Genomic DNA, 25,827 nt, shown 5'->3' with positions numbered 1-25,827 from the left:
TCTCCCCGTGATCTGCGTGAGTTTTCTCCGAGATCTTCGGCTTCCTCCCACACTCCAAAGACGTACAGGTATGTAGGTTAATTGGCTTGGTAAAATGTAAAAATTGTCCCCAGTGGGTATAGGATCGTGTTAATGTGCGGGGATCGCTGGTCGGCGCGGGCCGAAAGGGGCTGTTTCCGCGCTGTATCTCTAAACTAAAACAATGGGCAGCACTTCAAAGGGTAAATGATTTGAAATATTACAATCGGGAGGGGAAGTTTTTTTCCAAGCAATTGTATATTCCCAAGAACATTATTTGGAGCTAGAATTTAAAATCTCACACGAGCCAAAATCACTTCAGCCTGGATTTACCTACCAGTGTCAGCTCACCTAGGCTTCACCAATACCATGCTCCACCCATGGTGGTCTGAGGCCCTGTACTGGAGCTCTGTGTGCAGGTCGGCCTTGCCTCTGCATATACGATAGACAATAGACAATAGACAATAGGTGCAGGAGTAGGCCATTCAGCCCTTCGAGCCAGCACCGCCATTCAATGCGATCATGGCTGATCACTCTCAATCAGTACCCCGTTCCTGCCTTCTCCCCATACCCCCTCACTCCGCTATCCTTAAGAGCTCTATCCAGCTCTCTCTTAAAAGCATCCAACGAACTGGCCTCCACTGCCTTCTGAGGCAGAGAATTCCACACCTTCACCACTCTCTGACTGAAAAAGTTCTTCCTCATCTCCGTTCTAAATGGCCTACCCCTTATTCTTAAACTGTGGCCCCTTGTCCTGGACTCCCCCAACATTGGGAACATGTTTCCTGCCTCTAATGTGTCCAATCCCCTAATTATCTTATATGTTTCAATAAGATCCCCCCTCATCCTTCTAAATTCCAGTGTATACAAGCCCAATCGCTCCAGCCTTTCAACATACGACAGTCCTGCCATTCCGGGAATTAACCTAGTGAACCTACGCTGCACGCCCTCCATAGCAAGAATATCCTTCCTCAAATTTGGAGATCAAAACTGCACACAGTACTCCAGGTGCGGTCTCACCAGGGCCCGGTACAACTGTAGAAGGACCTCTTTGCTCCTATACTCAACTCCTCTTGTTACGAAGGCCAACATTCCATTGGCTTTCTTCACTGCCTGCTGTACCTGCATGCTTCCTTTCATTGACTGATGCACTAGGACACCCAGATCTCGTTGAACTCCCCCTCCTCCTAACTTGACACCATTCAGATAATAATCTGCCTTTCTATTCTTACTTCCAAAGTGAATAACCTCACACTTATCTACATTAAACTGCATCTGCCATGTATCCGCCCACTCACACAACCTGTCCAAGTCACCCTGCAGCCTTATTGCATCTTCCTCACAATTCACACTACCCCCCAGCTTAGTATCATCTGCAAATTTGCTAATGGTACTTTTAATCCCTTCGTCTAAGTCATTAATGTATATTGTAAATAACTGGGGTCCCAGCACCGAACATTGCGGTACCCCACTGGTCACTGCCTGCCATTCCGAAAGGGCCCCATTTATCCCCACTCTTTGCTTTCTGTCTGTCAACCAATTTTCTATCCATGTCAGTACCCCCTACCCCCAATACCATGTGCCCTAATTTTGCCCACTAATCTCCTATGTGGGACCTTGTCGAAGGCTTTCTGAAAGTCGAGGTACACCACATCCACTGACTCTCCCCTGTCAATTTTCCTAGTTACATCCTCAAAAAATTCCAGTAGATTTGTCAAGCATGATTTCCCCTTCGTAAATCCATGCTGACTCGGAATGATCCCGTTACTGCTATCCAAATGCTCAGCAATTTCGTCTTTTATAATTGACTCCAGCATCTTCCCCACCACTGATGTCAGACTAACTGGTCTATAATTACCCGTTTTCTCTCTCCCTCCTTTCTTAAAAAGTGGGATAACATTTGCTATCCTCCTATCCACAGGAACTGATCCTGAATCTATAGAACATTGAAAAATGATCTCCAATGCTTCCACTATTTCTAGAGCCACCTCCTTTACCCTGGGATGCAGACCATCAGGCCCTGGGGATTTATCAGCCTTCAGTCCCATCAGTCTACCCAAAACCATTTCTTGCCTAATGTGGATTTCCTTCAGTTCCTCCATCACCCTAGGTTCTCCGGCCCCTAGAACATTTGGGAGATTGTGTGTATCTTCCTCAGTGAAGACAGATCCAAAGTAACGGTTTAACTCGTCTGCCATTTCTTTGTTCCCCATAATAAATTCCCCTGTTTCTGTCTTCAAGGGACCCACATTTGCCTTGACTATTTTTTTCCTCTTCACGTACCTAACAAAACTTTTGCTATCCTCCTTTATATTATTGGCTAGTTTACCCTCGTACCTCATCTTTTCTCCCCGTATTGCTTTTAGTTAACTTTTGTTGCTCTTTAAAAGAGTCCCAATCCTCTGTCTTCCCACTCTTCTTTGCTATGTTATACTTCCTCTCCTTAATTTTTATGCTGTCCCTGACTTCCCTTGTCAGCCACAGGTGTCTCTTACTCCCCTTAGAGTCTTTCCACCTCTTTGGAATAAATTGATCCTGCAACCTCTGCATTATTCCCAGGAATACCTGCCATTGCTGTTCTACCGTCTTCCCTGCTAGGGCCTCCTTCCAGTCAATTTTGGCCAGCTCCTGTCTCATGCCTCTGTAATCCCCTTTGCTATACTGTAATACCGACACTTCCGATTTTCCCTTCTGCCTTTCCATTTGCAGAGTAAAACTTATCATGTTGTGATCACTGCCTCCTAATGGCTCTTTTACCTCTAGTCCCCTTATCAGATCAGGATCATTACACAACACTAAATCCAGAATTGCCTTCTCCCTGGTAGGCTCCAGTACAAGCTGTTCTAAGAATCCATCTCGAAGGCACTCTACAAACTCTCTTTCCTGGGGTCCATTTCCAACCTGATTTTCCCAGTCTACCTGCATGTTGAAATCTCCCATAACCACCGTAGCATTACATTTTTGACACGCCAATTTTATCTCCTGATTCAACTTGCACCCTATGTCGAGGCTACTGTTTGGGGGCCTGTAGATAACTCCCATTCGGGTCTTTTTACCCTTACAATTTCTCATTTCTATCAATACTGATTCAACATCTCCTGATTCTATGTCACCCCTTGCAAGGGAATGAATGTCATTCCTTACCATCAGAGCAACCCCACCCCCTCTGCCCACCTGTCTGTCTTTTCTATACGTTGTGTACCCCTGAATATTCAGTTCCCAGCCCTGGTCCTCTTGTAGCCATGTCTCAGTGATCCCTACAACATCATACTTGCCCATGACTAACTGAGCCTCAAGCTCATCCACTTTATTTTTTATACCACGCGCATTTAAGTACAACACTTTAACTTCTGTATTCACCTCCCCTCTCACATCGGTCACAATTGGCCCTGCCCTTAATTTCTTTTCCCCTCTAGAACTTCTGTTCCCATTCTTCCGAGAGTCTTTTGCAATATCTCCTGTATTCCCTTTTTTTACCTCATCTTCATATTCACAATTTGTCAACCCCTCCCCCCCACTACTTAGTTTAAACCATCTCATAGGACGGACGAACAAGCCATTTACAAAACAGATCAACAAAAACTCTCCCAGTTTAGCTGCCTGCAGAATGCATCACAACTAAAAATATATTTAATCCAAAAACTGTTCTGAAAATAAGCACACAAGAAAATTTATATAAATGTAAAAGTTTTTAGAAATAGACTAAAACTTGAAGTAATTGAAACAATTAAACAGTTAATTGATAGGTTACCTATTAATCTTTGTGGGCTTTTGTGATTGTTTCTCTCCATTCAAATGAATACAAATACTATGCTTTCACTTGGTCTAGCCTGATGTATGCTTTACAGGTGGACCTCCAGTGATAAATGCAGTAAAATTAGCAGAAAGTTGCAGTTCACCATTTGTTTCTACTTGGATTCCAATGTTCGAGAACTCAGAACAATACAGCTAAGAAGCAGCCCCTTTGACCCATGATGTTGCTGCCAAAAACAATGCCTCTTTAAACTAATCCCTTCTACCTCATGTTCCATATCCCTCCATTCCGTGCAACTTCATATCTTTATCTAAAACGTCACTGCCACATCCTTTTCCCAAAGAGATTGGCAGAAGGCTGGTGAAGAACAGCCAGCAAGTTCAGGGTTTTTGACCTTGTATGCGCACTGAGAATATGAGACGGGTGTTCACTAATCTGGGGAAATGCCAGCAGTTCTGTGCAAAGTCCAGGTCATCTTTCCTAGATTTTGCCATCTGTTCTTGTATTTTTACTTTGAGCACAGCAGTGTGGTGAACATTGGTACTGCATGCTTTTGGCCGTTCAATTTGAGTGCATTCAATCAATGATGTATGATGAAAGATATGTGTAGCTATTTGCAGGTTGTAACATATACTAAAATCATAGATTTAATGTGACTTTAAATTCTTATTCTAACTAAAGCTGTCTCAATCATAGGACATACAGGACGTCCAAAGACGTACAGGTATGTAGGTTAATTGGCAGGGTAAATGTAAAAATTGTCCCTAGTGGGTGTAGGATAGTGTTAATGTGCGGGGATCGCTGGGCGGCACGGACTTGGAGGGCCGAAAAGGCCTGTTTCCGGCTGTATATATGATATGATATGATATGATATATAATTATATAATTATATCAGGTGAGTACCACCAGCTAACAAGTCAGTGATTCCAAATGAGCAACTTAAGGTGTTTCTTTTTATTTGTCCCGTTGCTAGTGGTAAATGATTGAATAAATGCTCATCTTTATTGTTGAAAATTAGGTTTTGGTCTTTGTAATGTGTTGGTCTCACATTTCACAAACTAGGAGCAGTGCACCAAATTGCAATCAAAATTGCTCAGGCCAATTAATAATGAAACTGGTTTGAAATCGTACATAATAAAACTAATTAGGCAGAATCAGAGAGTTGACCGTGTGCTTTGTAGCATTCAAATCCTGTTCCTCTATCTTAGCCACATCACAACACAGGAAGGATAAAGTAGAAAAGATATTTTGATGATCCCTCTGACAAAACCAGATATCCACTCCCCCACACCTCCTGTTTCCCTTCCTTCACCTCGTCCTTCTGCTCCTCACTCACCCCTAACTGCTCCAGGTCCCCTCGTCCCACTCCTCCCCCCCCCACCCCCCCGACCCACCCACCATCCCGATCTCCGTTTTCCATTTCACTCCGCACCTTCCTTTTTATAATCAGATTCCACCATCTGCACCCCTTTGCTTTGTCCCTCCACCTCCACTCTCCTCGCCCATCTGGCTCATGCCAATTGACCCCTTGTTACCTGAATCCACCCATTACTTGCCAGCTCTGAATCTGCCCCTTCCTTTCCCCTTACTTTCTACTAGCTAGGTCACCATAACTCCGGTCATGGAACTGTACAGCGCAGGAACAGGCCATTTGGCCCACAATGTTTGTGCTAAACACCATGCCAAGTTAAACTAGTCTCCTCTCCGTGTACATATCCCTCCATTCCTTGCATATCCATGTAACTATCTAATAGCCTTTTAAATGCCATTATCATATCTGCCTCCACCACGTCCTCTGGCATTGCATTCCATTCACCCATCACTCTGTGTAAAAAAAACTTGCCCCAAACATCGCCTATAAACAATGCCCCTCTCATTTTATAGCCAGGCCCTCTAGTCTTTGCCATTTCAACCGTATGAAAAAGGTTCTTATTGTCTACCTTATCTATTCCTCACATAATTTTATACATCTATCAAGTCTGCTCCCAACCTCTGACGTTCCAGAGAAAACAATCCAAGTTTGTCCAAGATAGGCACTGAATGCTGGAGTAACTCAGTGGGTCAGGCAGCATCATTGGGGAAAGGAATAGTTGACGTTTTGGGTTGAGACCCTTCTATCTTCAGTGTAAACCAGCATCTGCAGTTCCTTCCTCCACACCAAGTTTGTCCAACCTCTCCTTTTCGCTAATACCCTCTAATCCAGGCCACATTCTGGTAAAGCAGTCATGAAGAAAAGTCCTGACCCAGCCTTTTCCTCCACAGATGCTGCTTGACTGCTGAGTTCCTTGTTCTTTGGTACCACATATTTACTTTGTTTTTTGTTAGTTTTTTTTAGTTCAGAGTTACAGCGCGGAAACAGGCCCTTCGGCCCACTGAGACCGTGCTGACTCTAGTTTTTTAGACCATTAAATCTTTTTTTAATTGTCGAAATTGGGTGAAAAAGGCACAATTGTCAGCAGACTTGTACAGGATGAATATTTTCATTGATCTTTATCCAAATGTCACATTCTACTATTTAACGATGTCATTAATCATGAATGGCCTGAAACCCTTAATGGGAATTGTAGGCGTTTTATCAATGTTGCACGTTATTAAGAAAACCAGAATATATTGATTATATATATTTTTTCTGTTGACGACAGTCAGGATATTAGACATGCTTTGACATTTTCTTTGTCTTTGTTTGTTGATATCCACAAAACCAATTACTTTATGCAACGTGGAAAAACACAAAATGCTGGAGTAACTCAACAGGTCAGGCAACAATCCTCGAGAATATGAATAGGTGACGTTTCAGGTTGGGACCTTCCTCAGACCCCATCTCGGGGAGGTAGAGTCTGAGGAAGGGTTTGGACCCGAAAAGTCACTTCTCTATGTTCTCCAAGGATGCCGCCTGAGTTAATCCAGTTTTGGAGTCATTTCTTGGTAAATCAGCATCTGGAGTTCCTTGTTTCTACTACTTAATGTAATTTGATTGGAATTATTTTATTTCCATGAAATCCACACACAAAGCAGGCAGCAACTCATTTAAAACTATGATTAGGTGTTAATTCATTTGGATGGTAAATAATTCATCCGATTGATTAACGAGATTTTATATTTTCTAGCTGTAATTCTGGGCAAAGATGCAAAAGAAGTGAACCGAAACAAACTGGGGAATATTGCAATCAAGTGAGTATTCATTGCCCTTCCAGGAAGCTTTCAGCATTGTTGTTCCATTTAATAGATCGGTTCTTACTTTCATCGTGCAAAGATAAATACTTAAAATGTAATCAAGGCCATGAGACACCATGCTGTTCTTAAGACTGATAATAATTGCAAGTGAAGCTGTGGTATATTTCAATCTTGGGTTGTGTGCACCAGTGTCTGTTTTTGTTGGAATGTTCTTAATTCCACTTGAGAAGTTGGTGATGAGGAGGTTTTTCCAAAAATAGGTTTTCAGTATTTGTCATTGAGTATAAGTAATGGCTACTTCTGTCCAAAACAAAGGTATTACACCACATGCTGGAGTAACTCAGCGGGTCAGGCAGCATCTCAGGAGAGAAGGAATGGGTGACGTTTCGGGTCGAGACCTTTCTTCAGACTGATGTCAGGGGAGGGGGTGGGACGAAGATAGGATGTTACTCCAGCAAATTGTGTAATACCTTTGATTTGAACCAACATCTGTCCAAAACAAGGTGATTTTGAGTTGATGGTGTTCTCCCACACTTTTTTCCCTTGCCCATAAAGGTGCCAAAGGCTATGAATTTTTCAGATGCAGCTGAAACAACCTTGTTGAGTTATAGTCTGTTTGCAATACAGCTACAGTACACCAGAACTAGAGTGAGTGGTTGAAAAACTATTGCACATTCACTGATAAATGCACTCCTTTGCACTTAATGCTGATGTGTCTATAAGGATTTAAAATGGGGAAATATACATTTTTAGAAGATTAGGGAATTGAAGGGCACAAAGGAAGAGTTAAGGCCGGCATTGGTCAGTGATGATCAGGTCACATGGTCGGGTTGGCTGCAGGGGCCAGGTTGCCTACTGCTCTTTGCTCCTCAGTATCTTTGCAGCTACTTGTCAAGAGTGTTTAATTGTCATATGTACCGAAACAGAACAATTAATTTTCTACTTGCAGCAGAACAACAGGTATGTAAACACAGTACTCAATAGAAACATAATAAACAAACAAAAAAAGTTCAATAAATTAAAAAATCCAAAATAGTGCGAAACAAAAAAAAGCCCAAAGTCTCTAGTACAAACAAGACAGTTGGTGGTTTGAAGTTTAGTTGCCATTAGTAGTGTTCAAAGGCCTGATGGTTGTTGGGAAGAAGCTGTTCCTGAATGTGGAGGTCATGCTTTTCAAACTCCTATGCCTTCTTCCCGATGGCAGGAGTAAAAGGAGAGTGTGGCCAGAATGGTGTTTGGGCAGCACAGTGGCACAGCAGTAGAGTTGCTGCCTTACAGCACCAGAGACCCGAGTTCAATCCTGACTACGGGTGCTGTCTGTATGGAGTTTGCACGTTCTCCTGGTGATCGTGTGGGTTTTCTCCGGGTGTTTCGGTTTCCTCCCACATTCCAAAGACATGCAGGTTTGTAGGTTAATTAGCTTCTGTAAATTTTTCCTAGTGTGTAGAATGTGAAACTGGGATGACATAGAACTAGTGTACGGGTGATTGTTGTTAGGAGCAGACTAGGTGGGCCGAAGGGCCTGTTTCCACGAGGTATCTCTAAACTGAATTAAAAAAGTGATGTTGCAGGCTGCCTTTTTGAGGCAGTACCTCCGAGAGATGCTTTGATGATGGACAGTTCAATACCCATGATGGGCCAGATGGTGTCTACCACCTTTTGTAATCTCCTTCATTCCAGGGCGTTCAAGATACTGAACCAGGCCGTGATGCAAAAAGTCAATATGTTCTTTACCGTACACGCATAAGTTCTAGAGAATATTGATTGAAATACCAAGTCTCTTCAAACTTCGGAGGAAGTAGAGGCATTGATGGGCTTTTCCAATGATTTCTTCAATCTGCTGGGTCCAGGACAGAACTTCAGAGATATGCATGCCCAGAAACATGAAGTTGTTGAATCTCTCCACCATGGACTCGTTGATGAAGACAGATTTGTGGATCTTCAACCTTCCTGGGTAGAAATGCCTTGTGTATTCCATCACAAACCTGATTTCTAAAGCCTTGCAGGTGTTGAGAAAGATTTGTGATTTCAGAATTTGATTCATTGACACTGGTGGGATGGGTTACTTCAAGGCTGTGTGTTCAGTCCCCTGCTCTATAATCTCCACTGTCATGTCTGTGTACTCAACACAGCCCCAACACTATCTTTAAATTTGCCAACAGTATCATCATCGTTGGATGAATAATATGCAATGGTGAGTCAGAGTACAGGAGAGGGATTGACAATCTGATTGAACGGTGCCAGATCAACAATTTTGCTCTCGACATTAGTATGACCAAGGAGGTGATGGTTGACTTCGGGAGCAGAAGGCCAGGGATCCACAAACCTTCCTTCATCAACGGGACTACTGTGGAGAGGGTCGACAGCTTCAATTTCCACGGTATCTTCATATCTTTGAAGATCTGTCCTGGGCCCAGAACATCGATGCAATCATAAAGAAAGCTTATTAACGCCCCTACTTCCCCAGAACATTGAGCAGATTCAGTGGTGTCAGCAAGTACTTTACTGAATCTCTGAGGTGCACAGCAGAGAGCAAACTGGCTGTTTGCATCATCGCCTGGTTTGGCAAATTAAATGCGCCGGGCTGAAGGAGACTGAAGGAGACTGCAGTAGACATTGCCCATTCTATCAAAGGTACTGACCTCCCCACCATTGTAGAGATCTGTAGGAGGCGCTGCCCAAAAAGGCAGCCTGTATCATCTACGACACATATTACCCTGGTCATGTTCTCGTTTGGCACCTACCATCAGAAAGAAGATATATGTGCTTGACAACCATGACCTCTAGATTCAAGAACAGCGACAATCAGCCTCTTGAACACTCTATAACACTAACCTCAGCGTTTGTGATATTCTATAGACTGGAGCTTTGATTGCACTACAGATTTTGGTTTTACACTCTTATATACACTGGGTACACTCTTATACCCAGTATTATGGTTATTAATTTATTGTACTGTTGATTATGATATATTGTCACTATTATTGCATTAATGGGCTTGTTTACCTGCAGCAAGTAAAAATCTAATTGTTCCACTGCCCGTACCTGTGACCATTAAACATGTGTGGCTATATTACTAAATGCAGCACTACTTCACCCAACCTGGCAGCAGGTATAATAAAAAATGGGTAGGAAGGAACTGCAGATGCTGGTCTACACCAAAGATAGACACAAAAAGCTGGAATAACTCAGCGGGACAGGCAGCATCTCTGGATAGAAATAATGGGCAATGTTTCGGGTCGAGATTTTCTTCAGACTGAGAGTCAGGGGAGAGGGGCACAGAGATAAGGAAAGGAAAGGTGTGAAAAGGAGACATCAAAGGAGATGTTGATCAAGGAAAATGTAGAATAGATCATTGTTAGCTAGGAGAAGGTGAAAACAAAGCATACAAAGGTAAAATTTAATCAGGGGGACAATCAGACTGGTCGGAGAACTAGGAAGGGGGAGGGATGGAGTGAGAGGGAAGGCAAGGGTTAGAGAAGTTAGAGAAGTCAATATTCATACTGCTGGGGTGTAAGCTGCTCAAGCGAATTATGAGATACTGTTCCTCCAATTTGCGCTGTATTACATTGGCTACCAGGAATGTGGCTTGAGCCCCAGAAAATAAGAATAGTTCTCTGTTGTTCCGTGTTATACCAGGCTATCAAACCACAATTCCTTTTTTCTCCACAACATCCCGAAACTCCACATGCACCCTCCCTCCAACCATGTCATAGTGTGGCCAAGTTATATACACTGGGTACACTCTTATACCCAGTATTATGGTTATTAATTTATTGTACTGTTGATTATGATATATTGTCACTATTATTGCATTAATGGGCTTGTTTACCTGCAGCAAGTAAAAATCTAATTGTTCCACTGCCCGTACCTGTGACCATTAAACACGTGTGGCTATATTACTGGACCAGCAATCTGAATTCTGAACCAATGATCCAGAGACACGAGTTCAAATCGTAACATGGCAGCTGGAAAATTCAAATTCAAATGATATTTGGAACTTAAAAAGCTGTTGCAGAAATGGATTGTAGAAAGTACTCATCTAGCTCACTGATGACCTTTGAGGAAAGAATGATTGTTTTTACCTAGTCCACCCTGTAGATAACTCCAGATACTGTGGCTGCTGCTCATTTGATGGGCAATGAGAGGAGGACAGTAAGTTCGAGCATTGCTAATCTCTAAATCAATACATTTAAAAAAAACTTATCTGGTTCAGTGGAAGTTGATGGTTAGAGATTCAGCAACTGTGCCATTTTGTGCCACAGAGGTAATTAAACTCATTGTAGATTCTCCGTGTAGTCTTGTTGTTGGCCAGTTCCTGTATCTTATGACCTGGAATAACTGATGATTTTTTAAACCATCAACATCTCGCTATATATTATGACACTTTTGATGAAGTGAATTGCATAGTTGATGCTGTGGTATACAGTTTAGTCTAGAGTGGTAGATTGTAGTTCACAATGATTGGTCTTGAGCATCACAAACTAGTATGCCTTTACCTAGCATGACTGCACTCATAACCACTTGAAAGTTTATTCCTGTTTCATTAACTTCAATATGATAAACCTACCATGATGCCACAGTTTGTCAAATGGAATGAACTCAAAATGGAAAGAAATCTAATTGGAAAAGTCCTATTGTTCTGAATTAAGCAATTGTTTAAAAAAGTTTTGGATTTCAACTTTATTTAAAAGAGCCTTAAATGTTCAAAAACATTGAAACTGATACAAGTTCATTGGTTCAAGGTAATTTATTTTAAATTAGTGGGTTGTAATTCAATACAGATGATTAATAATCGCTGTGACGTTTTGTGAACTTGGAAAAGTAAAAGGTAAAATGTCCTTTTTACTCATCTGCACAATGCTTCCCAAAACTGGGCTGTACAGATCAAACAAAATTGTGTTCGTGTAGTTTTAAACAATTTTCCACATTTTCTGAATGAGTTAATACCAGCTATTAGTAAAGGTTGATGGATTAGTGCATAAAATTTGTGAACCTTTGCATTTTGTTCTGGTGTTTATCGATAGCCCTAACGATGTCAGGAGTAGTCTAATGTCAGAAATTTGTTTTGATGTTTAACGATGTTGACCTGACTCAAGGTGTGCAGTTCTTTCATGGGGAAAGAAAAACACTGGCCAAATTCCACAATTCCACATCCAAGTCTGAATGCAAAAGTCACATTTGTCAAAAATGGTATTCTCCACTTTGCTGATAGTTATATGTACTTGATTTATAAGTGCCAGTTCTCTGCAGATTACACTGGCTGACCTTGAGAGGTTTGTTTACCACACAAATGTCAACAAATGGCAAACGACAGCAGGATAGGCCGCCCTTACTCAATCATTACACCGGATTCTTTGCAGGAAGCCTGCACTGAAATGCGCCAGATATAACACTTTGCTACATTGCAAAAGGCAAGAATAGTCAACCAGCAAATTGGGGATCTTTCCAATTTTGGTCAGTGCAGCATTTGCATTCACACTAAGAGGAGGCATTACATTTGGCTCCCTAAACTGCTGACTCTGAGACCTTGCGGACACTTTCCAGCAACCTCCTGCCACGAGGAGGCCTTTGCACAGGGAGATAGCCTCCTAGGTGCATTATCCTTACACGCCCTGTGAGGCCTCTGACATCCATTCGCATCACAGTAGTGTGCATTCATTCCTTAGCCCTCTTAACTGAAAGTGCTGATTGTATTGAGTTGTGACTCTGATGCAAATTCCTGAGGTCTTGAGAAAGAGTAGCACTGCTGGGTTCAATCCTTAATGCCTCCTATTCCTGTTAGGGTTAGGGTTAGAAAAGGAAAATGTATTAATGAATTTGATGCTCTTTTTTAAAAAAATGATAAAAGCATGAGGAAGTTTACAATACGGATTCGTCATCGACTTTCCGGTCCATCACCTCCTTTAATCCGGATAAAATTATAAATGTGCACTTGAAATCCCCCCCCCCCCCCCAACTCCCGAAAATGTGGTGCTTAGGTCAGGTGAGGCGGCCTGTCTCAACCTCATCGGCACTTCCGTGTCGATCGGAGGGGTCAAATTTGACCCCCGCGACCAGCAATGTGCCGGCAAATCCGTTCCCTTGACTGACTGCCAACGTCGCTTTGAGGGCCGGTATCTCGGCTCCTCGGCGCCCTAGGAGGGCCGTTCTGGTACCGTTGGACTCCTCTCTGTAGGTCCAGCAAAACAGATAATCCAGAAAGGCCCTGGACCCAAGGAAAACCTGTACCATACGAATGCTGGAAAAATGTGCAGACAAATTTCAAGGCCAGTGTTTTATCTCTAACTTTCCCCAATTCTGGTGAAACTCTTAAGTGTTCACTGCTTCTCATTTCAAAGTTACTGAATATTTACGACAATTTCTTCATTAATATAGATATTGGTGCTGGCTTGGTTCCATCTCTGCTTCCAGGCTGGCATCCCTGTTTTAATACCTGCGTTTTATTTTTAAGGTTACCTCTGCCTCCGGGTTCATTTGCAACACTTTGGGAAAATGAAAAATTGTTTAAAGAAATTTACTTTACTAAGTATCCTGTAAGTATGATACTTTAAGAAAATCACGTATTATTAAATGCAGTCTGCAGGATGAGTGCTTCAATTTTTGGGTGAAAAAGATTATTTGAATTCCGGGAGGCAATTTCAAGCTCCCACCTTAGTCTCCAGTAGAAGCAGTCGAGGGAGAAAAATAATATGTTCTCGATAAGGCACTGTTTCAGATCCAACTGCCTCAATCCAAAATCAAATAATTCCTTTCTAGCCACCAAAATAGCACCATGAGGATGCTACGAGGTTTGCCCTTTAAAACTGTAAATGCAGCACTACCTCACCCAACCTGGCAGCAGGTATAATAAAAAATGGGTAGGAAGGAACTGCAGATGCTGGTCTACACCGAGGATAGACACAAAAGCTGGAATAACTCAGCGGGACAGGCAGCATCTCTGGATAGAAATAATGGGCAATGTTTCGGGTCGAGATTTTCTTCAGACTGAGAGTCAGGGGAGAGGGGCACAGAGATAAGGAAAGGAAAGGTGTGAAAAGGAGACATCAAAGGAGATGTTGATCAAGGAAAATGTAGAATAGATCATTATCATCATATCATATCATATATATACAGCCGGAAACAGGCCTTTTCTGCCCACCAAGTCCGTGCCGCCCAGCGATCCCCGTACATTAACACTATCCTACACCCACTAGGGACAATTTTTACATTTACCCAGCCAATTAACCTACATACCTGTACGTCTTTGGAGTGTGGGAGGAAACCGAAGATCTCGGAGAAAACCCACGCAGGTCACGGGGAGAACGTACAAACTCCTTACAGTGCAGCACCCGTAGTCAGGATTGAACCTGAGTCTCCGGCGCTGCATTCGCTGAAAAGCAGCAACTCTACCGCTGCGCTACCGTGCTAGCTAGGAGAAGGTGAAAACAAAGCATACAAAGGTAAAATTTAATCAGGGGGACAATCAGACTGGTCGGAGAACTAGGAAGGGGGAGGGATGGAGTGAGAGGGAAGGCAAGGGTTAGAGAAATTAGAGAAGTCAATATTCATACTGCTGGGGTGTAAGCTGCTCAAGCGAAATATGAGATACTGTTCCTCCAATTTGCGCTGTATTACATTGGCTACCAGGAATGTGGCTTGAGCCCCAGAAAATAAGAATAGTTCTCTGTTGTTCCGTGTTATACCAGGCTATCAAACCACAATTCCTTTTTTCTCCACAACATCCTGAAACTCCACACGCACCCTCCCTCCAACCATGTCATAGTGTGGCCAAGTGATCTAAGGCGGTATGGAGTCAAATTCCAATGTTCAGATTCCAAATTGCCTTCTTGGGTCTCCATGGATGGTATTGCAATCTCAATCACAGAGGCCGACGATGAAAGATCCTCAGGAGGGTGAACCCTCTGAAAGTATCTGGACTTGATGGTGTCGCTTTCTCAAAACCTGTGCGCACCAACTGGCAGGAATCCTTGTGGACGTCTTCAAGCTCTTATTACTGAGATCTGTTGTTCCCACCTGCTTTAAAAGGGCATCAATAATACACATGAAGTACAAGGTGACGTGCCTCAATAACTAGCCACTGGTGGCACAAGCGTCCATGGTGATGATGTGCAGTTAGAGGTTGGTTATGTTGCATATCAACTCGTACCTCAGCAAGAGCCTAGACACACCACAGTTTGTCTACCACCACAATAGATCAACGGGGGAATCAAACTCCCTGGCTCTCCACTCTGAACTGAACCATTTCAACAATGAAAACACAGTCAGGCTGTTGTTCATAGATCGACAGGATGCAATTGGTACGAGTTGGCAACAAGTTGGCAACACAGGTTCCCCCGTTCTCAATGACCATCAGCACAGGGGCACCTCAAGGTCCCCTTCTCTGCACACTCTATACCCATAACTGTAGAGCCAAAATTCTAACTACATGTTTAAATTCGCTGAAGACACCACAGTTGTTGGACAAATCACAGATAGTGATAAGGCAGAGTATGATGGAGATCAATCATCTGCTGAATGATGCCAGAACACAATCTTGTTCTTGACATTAGTAAAAGCAAATAACTGATCATTGGGTATAAAAGAGAAAGGCTGAGGATCCATAAACCTGTCTTCACTGAGGGGTTGTTGGTGGAGAGAGTCAACAACGTACATATCCCTGAAGATCTAGACCCAACACATTGATGCAATCATAAAGAAAGCCCATCAACTCCTCTACTTCCTTAGAAGATTGAATTCAGGACATTTGGTATGTCGACGAATGCTCTTATACAGCCTCGTTTGGCAACTCGAACGCCCAGGAATGAAGGAGATTATAAAAAGTAGTGAACACTGCCCGGTCTATCTTGGGTATTGACCACCCCACTCTCAAAGGCATCTATAGGAGACATTGCCTCAAAAAGGCAGCCGGCATTGTCAAAGACTCACGTCCACCCTGACCATGCTTTCATTTCACTCCTGCTATCATGAAGACTAACGTTCAGGTTCAGGGGCAGCTTTTTCCCAATAATTATCAGGTTATTGAGCACTACGAACTGCTACTAAACTCTGAACTGTCTAGGTTGCACTCAGGACCAAGCTTTTTTCTTTGTTTTTACACTATATTGTTTTTTTAATTTATTGAGCTACTTTTTGTTGTTTGTTATAGTATCTACTGAGTATTATGTTTACACACTGTTGAGCTGTTGTGTAAGAATTTCATGGTTCTGTTTTGGGGTATATGATAATAAAATATATGTTTTATTGACTCTCTTGACTTTTGAACTCTGTCAGTGGGTGATACTTGTTCATTCTTTAGATCCAAAACTGGCTTAGTAGGGGGTCAGAGTAATAGTGAAGGGTGTTTTCTTGGTTGAACATCAGTGACCAGTGCTGTATTGCAGGGATCAATGCTGGAACCGTTGCTGTTTATAGGAGGCATGATATAGAGGAGGTATGATTAGTAAGTTTCAGATGATCTGCAAATCGGTGGTGTTGTGAATTATAGAAACATAGAAAATAGGTGCAGGAGTAGGCCATTCGAGCCTGCACTGCCATTCAATATGATCATGGCTGATCATCCAGCTCAGTAACCTGTACCTGCCTTCTCTCCATACCCCCTGATCCCTTTAGCCACAAGGGCCACATCTAACTCCCTCTTAAATATAGCCAATGAACTGGCCTCAACTACCTTCTGTGGCAGAGAATTCCACAGACTCACCACTCTCTGTGTGAAGGAATGTTTTCTCATCTTGGTCCTAAAAGATTTCCCCCTTATCCTTAAGCTGTGACCCCTGGTTCTGGACTTCCCCAACATCGGGAACAATCTTCCGGCATCTAGCCTCTCCAACCCCTTAAGAATTTTATATGCTTCAATAAGATCCCCCCTCAGTCTTCTAAATTTCAGCGAATATAAGCGAGTACAATTATAAATGTTGTCTAAGCCGACAGCAGTATATGAATTTGATGCAAAGTTGGGTGGAGGATTGGCAGATGGAACTTGACCTTAACAAGTGCAAGATGGCACATTTTTGGAAGCGGAATAAGGGTAGGATAAATACAGAAATGGTAGGATCATTAAAGATCTTGGTGAACAGAGAGACCTTGGGATTCTAATCCATAGTGCCATCAAATTAGTAATACAGGTAGAAGCAAGCATGTGGTGAAGATAGCAATATGCCATGCTGGTCAGAGTATAGAATACAAGAATTGGGTCATTACGTTGCAACCGTACAACACACTTGTAGTATTGTGTGCAGTTCTAGTCAGGACTCAGTAGGAAGGATGTGCTTGCCCTGAAGAGGTTCCGGAAGAGATTCACCAAGATGTTGCCTGGATTGAGAACCTTAGCTTCGGGGAGGCATTGGATAGGTTGGGTTTGTTTTCCCTGGAGTGAAGGAGGCTGAGGGTTGACCTGACAGTGGTTTACAAAATTATGAGGCATAGATTGGGTAGATAAAAAAAAAAATCCATAATAGGGATGTCAACAACAAAGAACCATAGATTTACGGCGAGGGGGATAAGATCCCCTTCTTTTTTCCACGAAGAGAACTTGATGTCTGGAACATGCCACCATCTCGGTGGAGACAGATACCATCATAATGTTTAAAAGGCATTTAGACAGACATTTGGATAGGCAAGGTATAGGAGGATATGGTGAGCAAACAGGATCGGTGTATACACAATAGACAGTCTTGGATGTTGTGGGCTGATGGGCCTGTTTCTGTGCTGTATGACTTGATACACCACAGATTTACTACCACAGACCACTTTATGCCAAAACCTAGATTGCAAAATATGGGCCTATTTACAGTGCTCATCATATACCAATAATCAGTAGCTCGTGCATGTGCAGGAACCTTTATGTTTGATGTTCGTTTGTAGTAAAATTGGTCATGATTTATAAACTATTTTCAAAGGTAATAATGATACTTGAACATTGTGGGATAATTTAGAGTGAACTTTAATCCAAAATTCATAACTTTTCTTTATGGTGCCAGGGTTACTATGATACAATGGATGCTGGCTATATGGATGATGAGGGATATTTATATGTCATGTCTCGTATGGATGATGTGATCAATGTCGCGGGACATAGAATTTCAGCTGGTGCCATTGAAGAGGTAAAATTACACTGGAATATTCTCTTTATCTTAAATTTCCCCCCTTTAAACATAGCTAATTAACTGACAGCAACACCTTGTCACTAATTTCCTTTTGAAATGTAGTTTAGTTTTGGAGATACCGCATGGAGCAGGCCCTTTAGCTCACCGAGTCCATGCCGACAATCTTTCACCCATTCACACTAGTTCTATGTTATTTCACTTTCTCGTTCACTTCCTAAACACTGGGGGCAATGGTAATTTACGGAGACCAATTAACCTCCAATCCCGCACAGCTTTGGGATGTGGGAGAAAACCGGAGCATCCTGAGAAAACCCATGCAGACGCAGGGAGAATGTGCAAACTCCACACTGACAGTGCCAGAGTCCCAGGTTCGATCCTTACCTCGCGTGCTACGAGGCAGCAGTTCGACCAGCTGCACCGCCGGCTTCGAGATTTCAAAAGTTTAAAATGTAAGACTGATTTAAAAACAGTTGGATATAATTTAGCAAAGCATTGTATATAGTACACTAAATGTACACGTTGATACTCTTTCAGTCGATCATCACTCACCCAGCAATAGCAGACTGTGCTGTGGTGGGGTTCGAGGATCCTGTAAAGGGACATGTTCCACTAGCCTTGTGCGTTTTAAAAAACGGTAAGGTGTTTACTTTCATGTTTGAGTGTTTCGCAGCTTCATTTAAAAATCCCAGATCACTAAGTTAATGATGAAAGTTTCATGATGTGTCTAAACAGGTATAGCCGAGCCATTTGAAAAACTTACAGAGGAAATTGTTAAGATTGTTCGGGATTCCATTGGTCCAGTCGCTGCATTCAGGAAAACAGTTTTTGTACCAGAGTTACCAAAAACCCGCTCGGGCAAGATACCGCGTTCTGCACTTGCAGCCGCTGTAAATGGCAAGCCTTTCTCAGTAAGTTTTTATGATTATTTTTTTTAAATTTCAATTTCAATTCTGAAATATAAATAAGCAGTTTGATCTGTCTGCAGCAATAATATGTCCAGTGCAGAGATCTGTCTTCTTTGAAATGAGTTAAGCTAATTTAGTAAAGGACTGGTGAGCCTAATCTCAGTGGGAAACTTATTGGAGTGGATTCCGATAGATAGGATCTCCATGTATTTGGAAAGGCAAGGACTGATTATTGCGCGTGGGAGATTATGTCCCACTAATTTGATTGGGTCGTTTGAAGAGGTGAGTGAGAACATTGATGAGGGCAGTGCGCCAGACACAATGCACAGGGTCTTTGTTAAGGTCTTTGACAATGTGCCACATGTTAGGTTGTTCTGGAAGGTTAGATCACATGGGATTCAAGGTGAGATAGTCAATTGGATATAATAGTGATTTGGAAGGTGGGAGCCAGATGGTGGTGCTAGAGAGTTGTTTTTCCAGACTGGAGGACTGTAACAAGTGAACTGCTGGCTCAGCACTTTATGCATTGGTGTTCGTTATGTAAGTGATTCGGGTGCAAGTGTAGGTGGCAGGGTTAGTAAGTGTGCGGATTACATTAAAATTGTCGGTGTAGGAGACAGGGAAGAAGATTACTTCATATTTATAACACTTAGTGGTGTAGTGCCTCTGCCATCCTGGGTCTTTATTGTTAGTACCTACAGGAACCTGCCAGTGAGGGAAAATTTAATTTTGCTTCCAGTTGTGTCAGTAGCCCAGTAAAGACACCCTTCCCCCTCTTTGTAATTTCTGAGCATCTCAACATCTCAAAAGAGAGCTAGATAGAGCTCTTAATGATAGCGGAGTCAGGGGGTACGGGGAGAAGGCACATACGGGGTACTGATTGTGAATGATCAGCCATGATCACATTGAATGGTGGTGCTGGCTCGAAGGGCTGAATGGCCTACTCCTGCACCTATTGTCTATTGTCAATCCAGACACATAGCACAGCATGATGGCGCAGCGGTAGAGTTGCTGCCTTGCAGCGCTGGAGACCAGGGTTCGATCCCGACTACGGGTGCTGTATCAAGTTTGTACGTTCTCCCCATGACCTGCGTGGGTTTTCTTCGAGATCTTTGGCTTCCTCCCACACTCCAAAGACGTACATGTTTGTAGGTGAATTAGCTTAGTAAATGTAAAAAATGTCCCTAGTGTGTGTCGGATAGTGTTAATATGCGGGGATCGCTGGTCAGCGTGGACCCAGTGGGCTGAAGGGCTTGTTTCCACGCTGTATCTCCAAACTAAACTAAACATGAGACACTGGATGAACATCATTCACTGAAGATAGACACAAAATGCTGGTGAACTTAGCGGGATAGGCAGCATCTCTGGAAAGAAGGAATGGGTGAAGTTTTGTGTCGAGGCCCTTGTTCAGATTTAAGTTATAATAAAGTTATTGGTCAGCTTTTTATTGTTGCTATATCACTAATTAAACTGTAACTGAACTTTGTTCCAGATTACAGTACAGAAACGGGTCCTTGAGTTCACCAAAACTGCACAGACCGTTAAATGTCTAGTTACCCTTACATTAAACCCATTTTATTCTCCCTATGTTCTACCACTCATTACATGCTAAGGACAATTTACAATAGCTAATTAACCTGTTCACTGCCAAGATTTTTTTTCACTTGTATATTCTATTCCGAGAATACATGTGCAGACATTGAACAGATTAACCAACCTATCAACCCACATATCTTTAGGATGTGGAAGAAAACCCACATGGCCAAAGGAAGAAAGTATAAGCTGTCGTCAGGCACAAGGTCAGGATTAAACCCAGGTCTCTGATGTTGCAAGGCAATGGCTCTACAAGCTGTGCCATTGGGTTACTCTTATACTTGTGAAAGATGTCAGTGAATTTTAGGATGACCTGATCAAGTTTTGTTTTATATCAATAAGTAAAATTACATATGTATTTTAAAAATGTATCCTTAAAGGTGTTCGGGGACAAATTGTTCTTGCATCAAAGTATTATGACATATTACCATTGCTAAGCACAATTTATTTTTATTTCTTCCATAGATAACATCCACCATTGAAGATCCTAGAGTTTTCCCAAAAATCGAAGCTATTTTGAAACAGCAGAAAGTGATATCTTAACTTGAGTGCAATATGAAGTAACATGACTCCCCCCCCCCCCCCCCCCACCCCCTCAATGTTCTTATGCAGCAAATTACTGAATATAATGAGAACTGATTTTAAACCACATAGTATAAACTTTAATTTCTATAATGGTGCCATTATAGAACTCCTCTTGTTATGAAGGCCAACATTCCATTGGCTTTCTTCACTGCCTGCTGTACCTGCATGATTCAGTGCACTAGGACACCCAAATCTCTTTGTACGTCCCCTTTTCCTAACTTGACACCATTCAGATAATACTCTGCCTTCCTATTCTTACCACCAAAGTGGATAACCTCAAACTTATCCACATTAAACTGTATCTGCCATGCATCCGCCCACTCACACAACCTGTCCAAGTCACCCTGCAACCTCATAGCATCTTCCTCACAGTTGACACTACCACCCAGCTTTGTATCATCTGCAAATTTGCTAATGGTACTTTTAATCCCTTCATCCAAGTCATCAATGTATGGTTGATACTTGATGGTTGGCTTGGCCATGGAAGGCCGAAGACCCTATTCATGGTCTGACTCCATGACTGTGATTCTGTTAAACCAGTGCAAAGTCCTCAAATAAACATTAAAGACAAATCAGAATTCGAGGTTACCGCTGTAAAAGTCATATTTTAAGCAAAGGGGTTTATTTGTATATGTTTGATCGGAGCAAAAATTGTATTCCATGATCCTTTACAGAATTTTATTGCTAAAATGGTAAACAACTCCTTCCAGCATTACAAATAGTTAATTTCATTAACTCTTCACCCTGGAGACATGGTCAAAAATACAAACATTGAGAAAAACTAAAGTGTAAACATTTTGGTATGACTTGCATTGCAATAGTATGGATAAAACCTACTACATTGAAGCTTTTCAGCTGGACAGGGTGGTCAAAAAGGCATATGGGTTACTGGCCTTCATTAGCCGGGGCATCGAATATAAAAGTAGGGGGGTAATGATGGAATTGTACAGAACACTGGTGAGGCCACAGCTGGAGTATTGTGTACAGTTCTGGTCACCACATTATAGAAAGGATGTGATAGCTTTGGAGAGGGTGCAGAGGAGATTCACCAGGATGCTGCCAGGGATGAAGGGCCTCGGCTATGAGGAGAGATTGAGCAGACTGGGGTTGTTTTCCCTGGAGCAGAGAAGGCTGAGAGGGGACATGATCGAGGTGTACAAGATCATGAGGGGCATAGATAAGGTAGATGGCGGGGAACTTTTTCCACTGGTGGAAGGTTCAACAACGAGGGGACATAGATACAGGGTAAGGGGAGGGAGGTTTCGGGGGGATGTGAGAAAGAACTTTTTCACCTAGAGGGTGGTTGGAGTCTGGAACTCACTGCCTGGGGTGGTGGTGGAGGCGGGAACACTCACAACATTTAAGAGGCATTTGGATGGGCACTTGAAATGCTACAACATTCAGGGCTTCGGTCCAAATGCGGGGAAAATGGGATTAAAATTAGACTGTGTTTGGTAACGGGTGGCGCGGACACGATGGGCCGAAGGGCCTCTTTCTGTGCTGTAGGACTCTTTCTCTCTATGAGGTGATTTAGCAAATTTAGATTAAAAACAAATAATTGAAGATAAATCTGTGTCACAGAAAGGAACCATTTAAAAATATACTTCAAGGGATTCAGGGTAACTGTGATTTCATTATCCATTTAAAAAACAGGCAGAACTGCCAAATCTAGAACCCAAGGAACGTACAATGCACTGTAGTTGAGTTTAGCTTAGCAATGCAGTATAGAAACAGGCTCTTCGGTCCACCAAGTTCATGCCAACCATTGATCACCCATTCACACTAGTTCCATGTTATTACATTTTCTCATTCACTCCATACACGCTTGGGGCAATGTACAGAGAGAGACCAATTAACCTACAAATCCGCATGTCTTGGAATGTAGGAGGAAACTGAAGCACCTTGTGGAAACCCATGCGGTAATCCATGCGGTCATAGGGAGAAAGTGCAAATTCCACTTGGGTGATATCTGTGTTCAGGATCAAACCTGGATCTTTGGCACTGTGAGGCAGCAGCTCTATCACGATTTAACTCCATTTGCTATTTTTTGGTGGACTTGATGGGCTGAAGGGCCTGTTTCCATGCTTTATCTCTAAACTAAACTAAACAGGTGCCTCGCTAATCTGTGTCCTCAGCCCCGAACAACACTCCCTCTACACTCAGGATTCTGCTACAAATCCATTTACAGTATGTTTGCAGATGACACCGCCATAGTGGGTTGAATCTTAAACAAAAACAGACAGAATACAGAGGGAGAAAGAGAGTTGAGTGGTATGGTGTTACCTGATGTACCGGTTCTACACCCTTTCCAACTGAATGACATTCTTTCTATAGCTGGGCAACCCAGAAAAGCACACAGTACTCCTAGTGAGTCTCATTAACAAGTTGTACAGCTGTATCATAATGTCCCAACTTTTATACTCAATATCTTTTTCTGAATGCTCGCCCTCCTATTCACCCTGTCTATCTGACCTGCCACCTTCAGGCAAGCCATGCACCCGTACTCCCAGATCTCTTTGTTCCACAGTACTCTCCAGGGCTCTTCCATTTACTGGTTTGACATACAAAATGCAATACGTCGCACTCGTGAGAGTTAAATTCCGTGTGCCATTCTTTGGCCTAGCTTCCCAAATGATCTAGATCATCTTGTAAATCTGGATATCTTTCCTCACTGTCCATACGCTCACCAATGTCTTTGGCGAATGATCATGAGAAGAAGAATGCTAAACTGCCAGGGTCTATACTGTTGCGCATCAGAAAGCTAGCCCAGGCACTTGCTACTTAAACTGAGAAGTAACAAAGCTGAGATTCTGAGACACAGATCATCATGTAAGGCTCTCTGAAGTTTCCCACACTAAAGGTCAAGCTGCTTGCCATGCACAGGGAGGTATGAAAGTAAAATGCATGAGAATGACAGGGACTGAGGAACTGTACAGGATTAGTAGTCATTTGAATGTTATTTGACATGGTTTATTCATAAATTTGGTTTAGTTTGATCATTTTATACTGGATTTACTTTAGCATTGGCCAGTGCCGGCCAGCAGCAGGGGGCAGTTAGCAAATGGAGATTTGGTGTTATCGGTAATTCAACCAACTATTTTTCATGTGATGTCAATATAATAATAGCTGGTCATGTCGGGTGGGTTGAGGGCATCATAGCAGGTAATAAAGACATGCTCATCTGTGAGGAGACTGTCCTTACGAAGTTGTCAGAGACAGATTTGTGGGCTTGCATGTTTCAAAGCTGTCACCGCTGAGAAATGTGGTCTAATGCAGGAAGATCTTTGACTTTTATGCCCAGACTGCTATCTTTGTGAAGATCTAGATCACATTGACTATTTGCATCCTTGCCACAGGATATTTGCAAGCAGCTGTATCAGATCTGTACAATGTTTCCGTTTGATGCTCACTTCAGCAGTAGAGCATTCAGACACCATGGAGATGACTTCAAATACTTAGGTGTCTGTGACAACCAGGTTGCATGATGGACAACAGAATTGTAACAGTGTTGACTCCCCACACAACCAGGCAGCCATTGAGTGCACACATGTACCCATAAAGACTCCCACTAATTACACAAACCATCTCATCAAAAGGAACTGTTTTGTCTCTCCTAAAGTTCAGCTGGTTGTGAATCATCAGATTTTTATTTCCCTCTTCCTGAAGATACAGATCCTAATGAACAAGTGTTACCACCAAATTACACTACCACCAGCTGCTGCAGATCCGTTCACTTCAACAAGAACCAGGATTGTTAGAGAAAATACGACTGAGCTTGTGATTCCAGTGCTAGCTTCAGTAAGAGGGTGGTACCATGCAACGCACACCCACATAAATCAGAGAACAAACCGTTTATACTGAGGAAACATTCAACAAAAATAATTGGATTGGCAAGTGGAAAAATCTTCATCGAATGAAGTTTTGTGAAATATATTTTTCAGAACTGAGTTTTGTTTGATTAAGAAGAATGTTCTGTTAATGAGATAATCGGATATAGACCTAATCTTAAAATGCTAAATGCACTTTTTAAAGATTTACTTCAGATTATCTTTTTCAATTCATTATGAATTTAAAAAATGTAATCTGAAGTAAATCTTTTTTTTTTAAATCATTGATAAGGGAGCTGCATTGGTCAGGGAGCAGTGATAACAGCCAGCCAGGTTTCTTATCACTCCAGGAGAGTAGGGCAGCACTTTTCCAGTCCCCACAAGTCCTCCCTGCCTTTTATATGCTATAGACCAAGTGGACCCAAACATTCTCCTACATTGATGCAGCACCCTCTCCACCCCCTGCCCCTCCTCCCCTCCCCCCTCTCCCTCCCTCCCCTCCCCTTCCCCTCTCTCCTCCCCTCCCCCTAACCCCTCTCCCTTCCTCCCCTCCCCCTCTCTCCTCCCCTCCCCCTCCCTCCTTCCCCCCTCCCCTTCCCCTCCCCCCTTCCCCCCCACTCCATCCCCTTCAACCCCCCATTATCCTCCCCCCTCCCTTTTTCCAACCCCCTCCCTCCCTCCCTAGAAGATAGATTTAAACTTTAAAATGTGAATAACTCTAAAAATATAACACCGATTTCAATTAAACTTCTTCCATTAGCACCAAAGGGACGACGGTGAGTAAGGTGGGCCTAAAATTGTTGTGCTATCGTGTACCGTTTTGGCTGTAGTTCAGGAACAAACAAACAAACAAACAAACAAGAGTT

The 25,827-nt window shown here is 42.6% G+C and overlaps 1 protein-coding gene across 1 annotated transcript in view; it reads left to right on the top strand.

Annotated features, from left to right (window-relative positions):
* acss3 (acyl-CoA synthetase short chain family member 3) overlaps positions 1-22,066 on the top strand; it is a 68,698-nt gene extending 46,632 nt beyond the window's left edge. Inside the window, exons 11-16 of the mRNA XM_078417371.1 lie at positions 6,880-6,943; positions 13,401-13,482; positions 17,926-18,048; positions 18,586-18,685; positions 18,784-18,959; positions 21,015-22,066. Of these exons, the coding sequence (XP_078273497.1) occupies positions 6,880-6,943; positions 13,401-13,482; positions 17,926-18,048; positions 18,586-18,685; positions 18,784-18,959; positions 21,015-21,092 (623 nt within the window). The 3' untranslated portion in view covers positions 21,093-22,066. The remainder of the gene's footprint in view (positions 1-6,879; positions 6,944-13,400; positions 13,483-17,925; positions 18,049-18,585; positions 18,686-18,783; positions 18,960-21,014) is intronic.
* The last annotated feature ends 3,761 nt before the right edge of the window (positions 22,067-25,827 follow it).

Source organism: Rhinoraja longicauda, chromosome 20, assembly GCF_053455715.1.
Source record: "Rhinoraja longicauda isolate Sanriku21f chromosome 20, sRhiLon1.1, whole genome shotgun sequence".
Lineage (NCBI taxonomy): Eukaryota > Metazoa > Chordata > Chondrichthyes > Rajiformes > Arhynchobatidae > Rhinoraja > Rhinoraja longicauda.
This window is presented reverse-complemented; position numbering and strand designations above follow the sequence as displayed.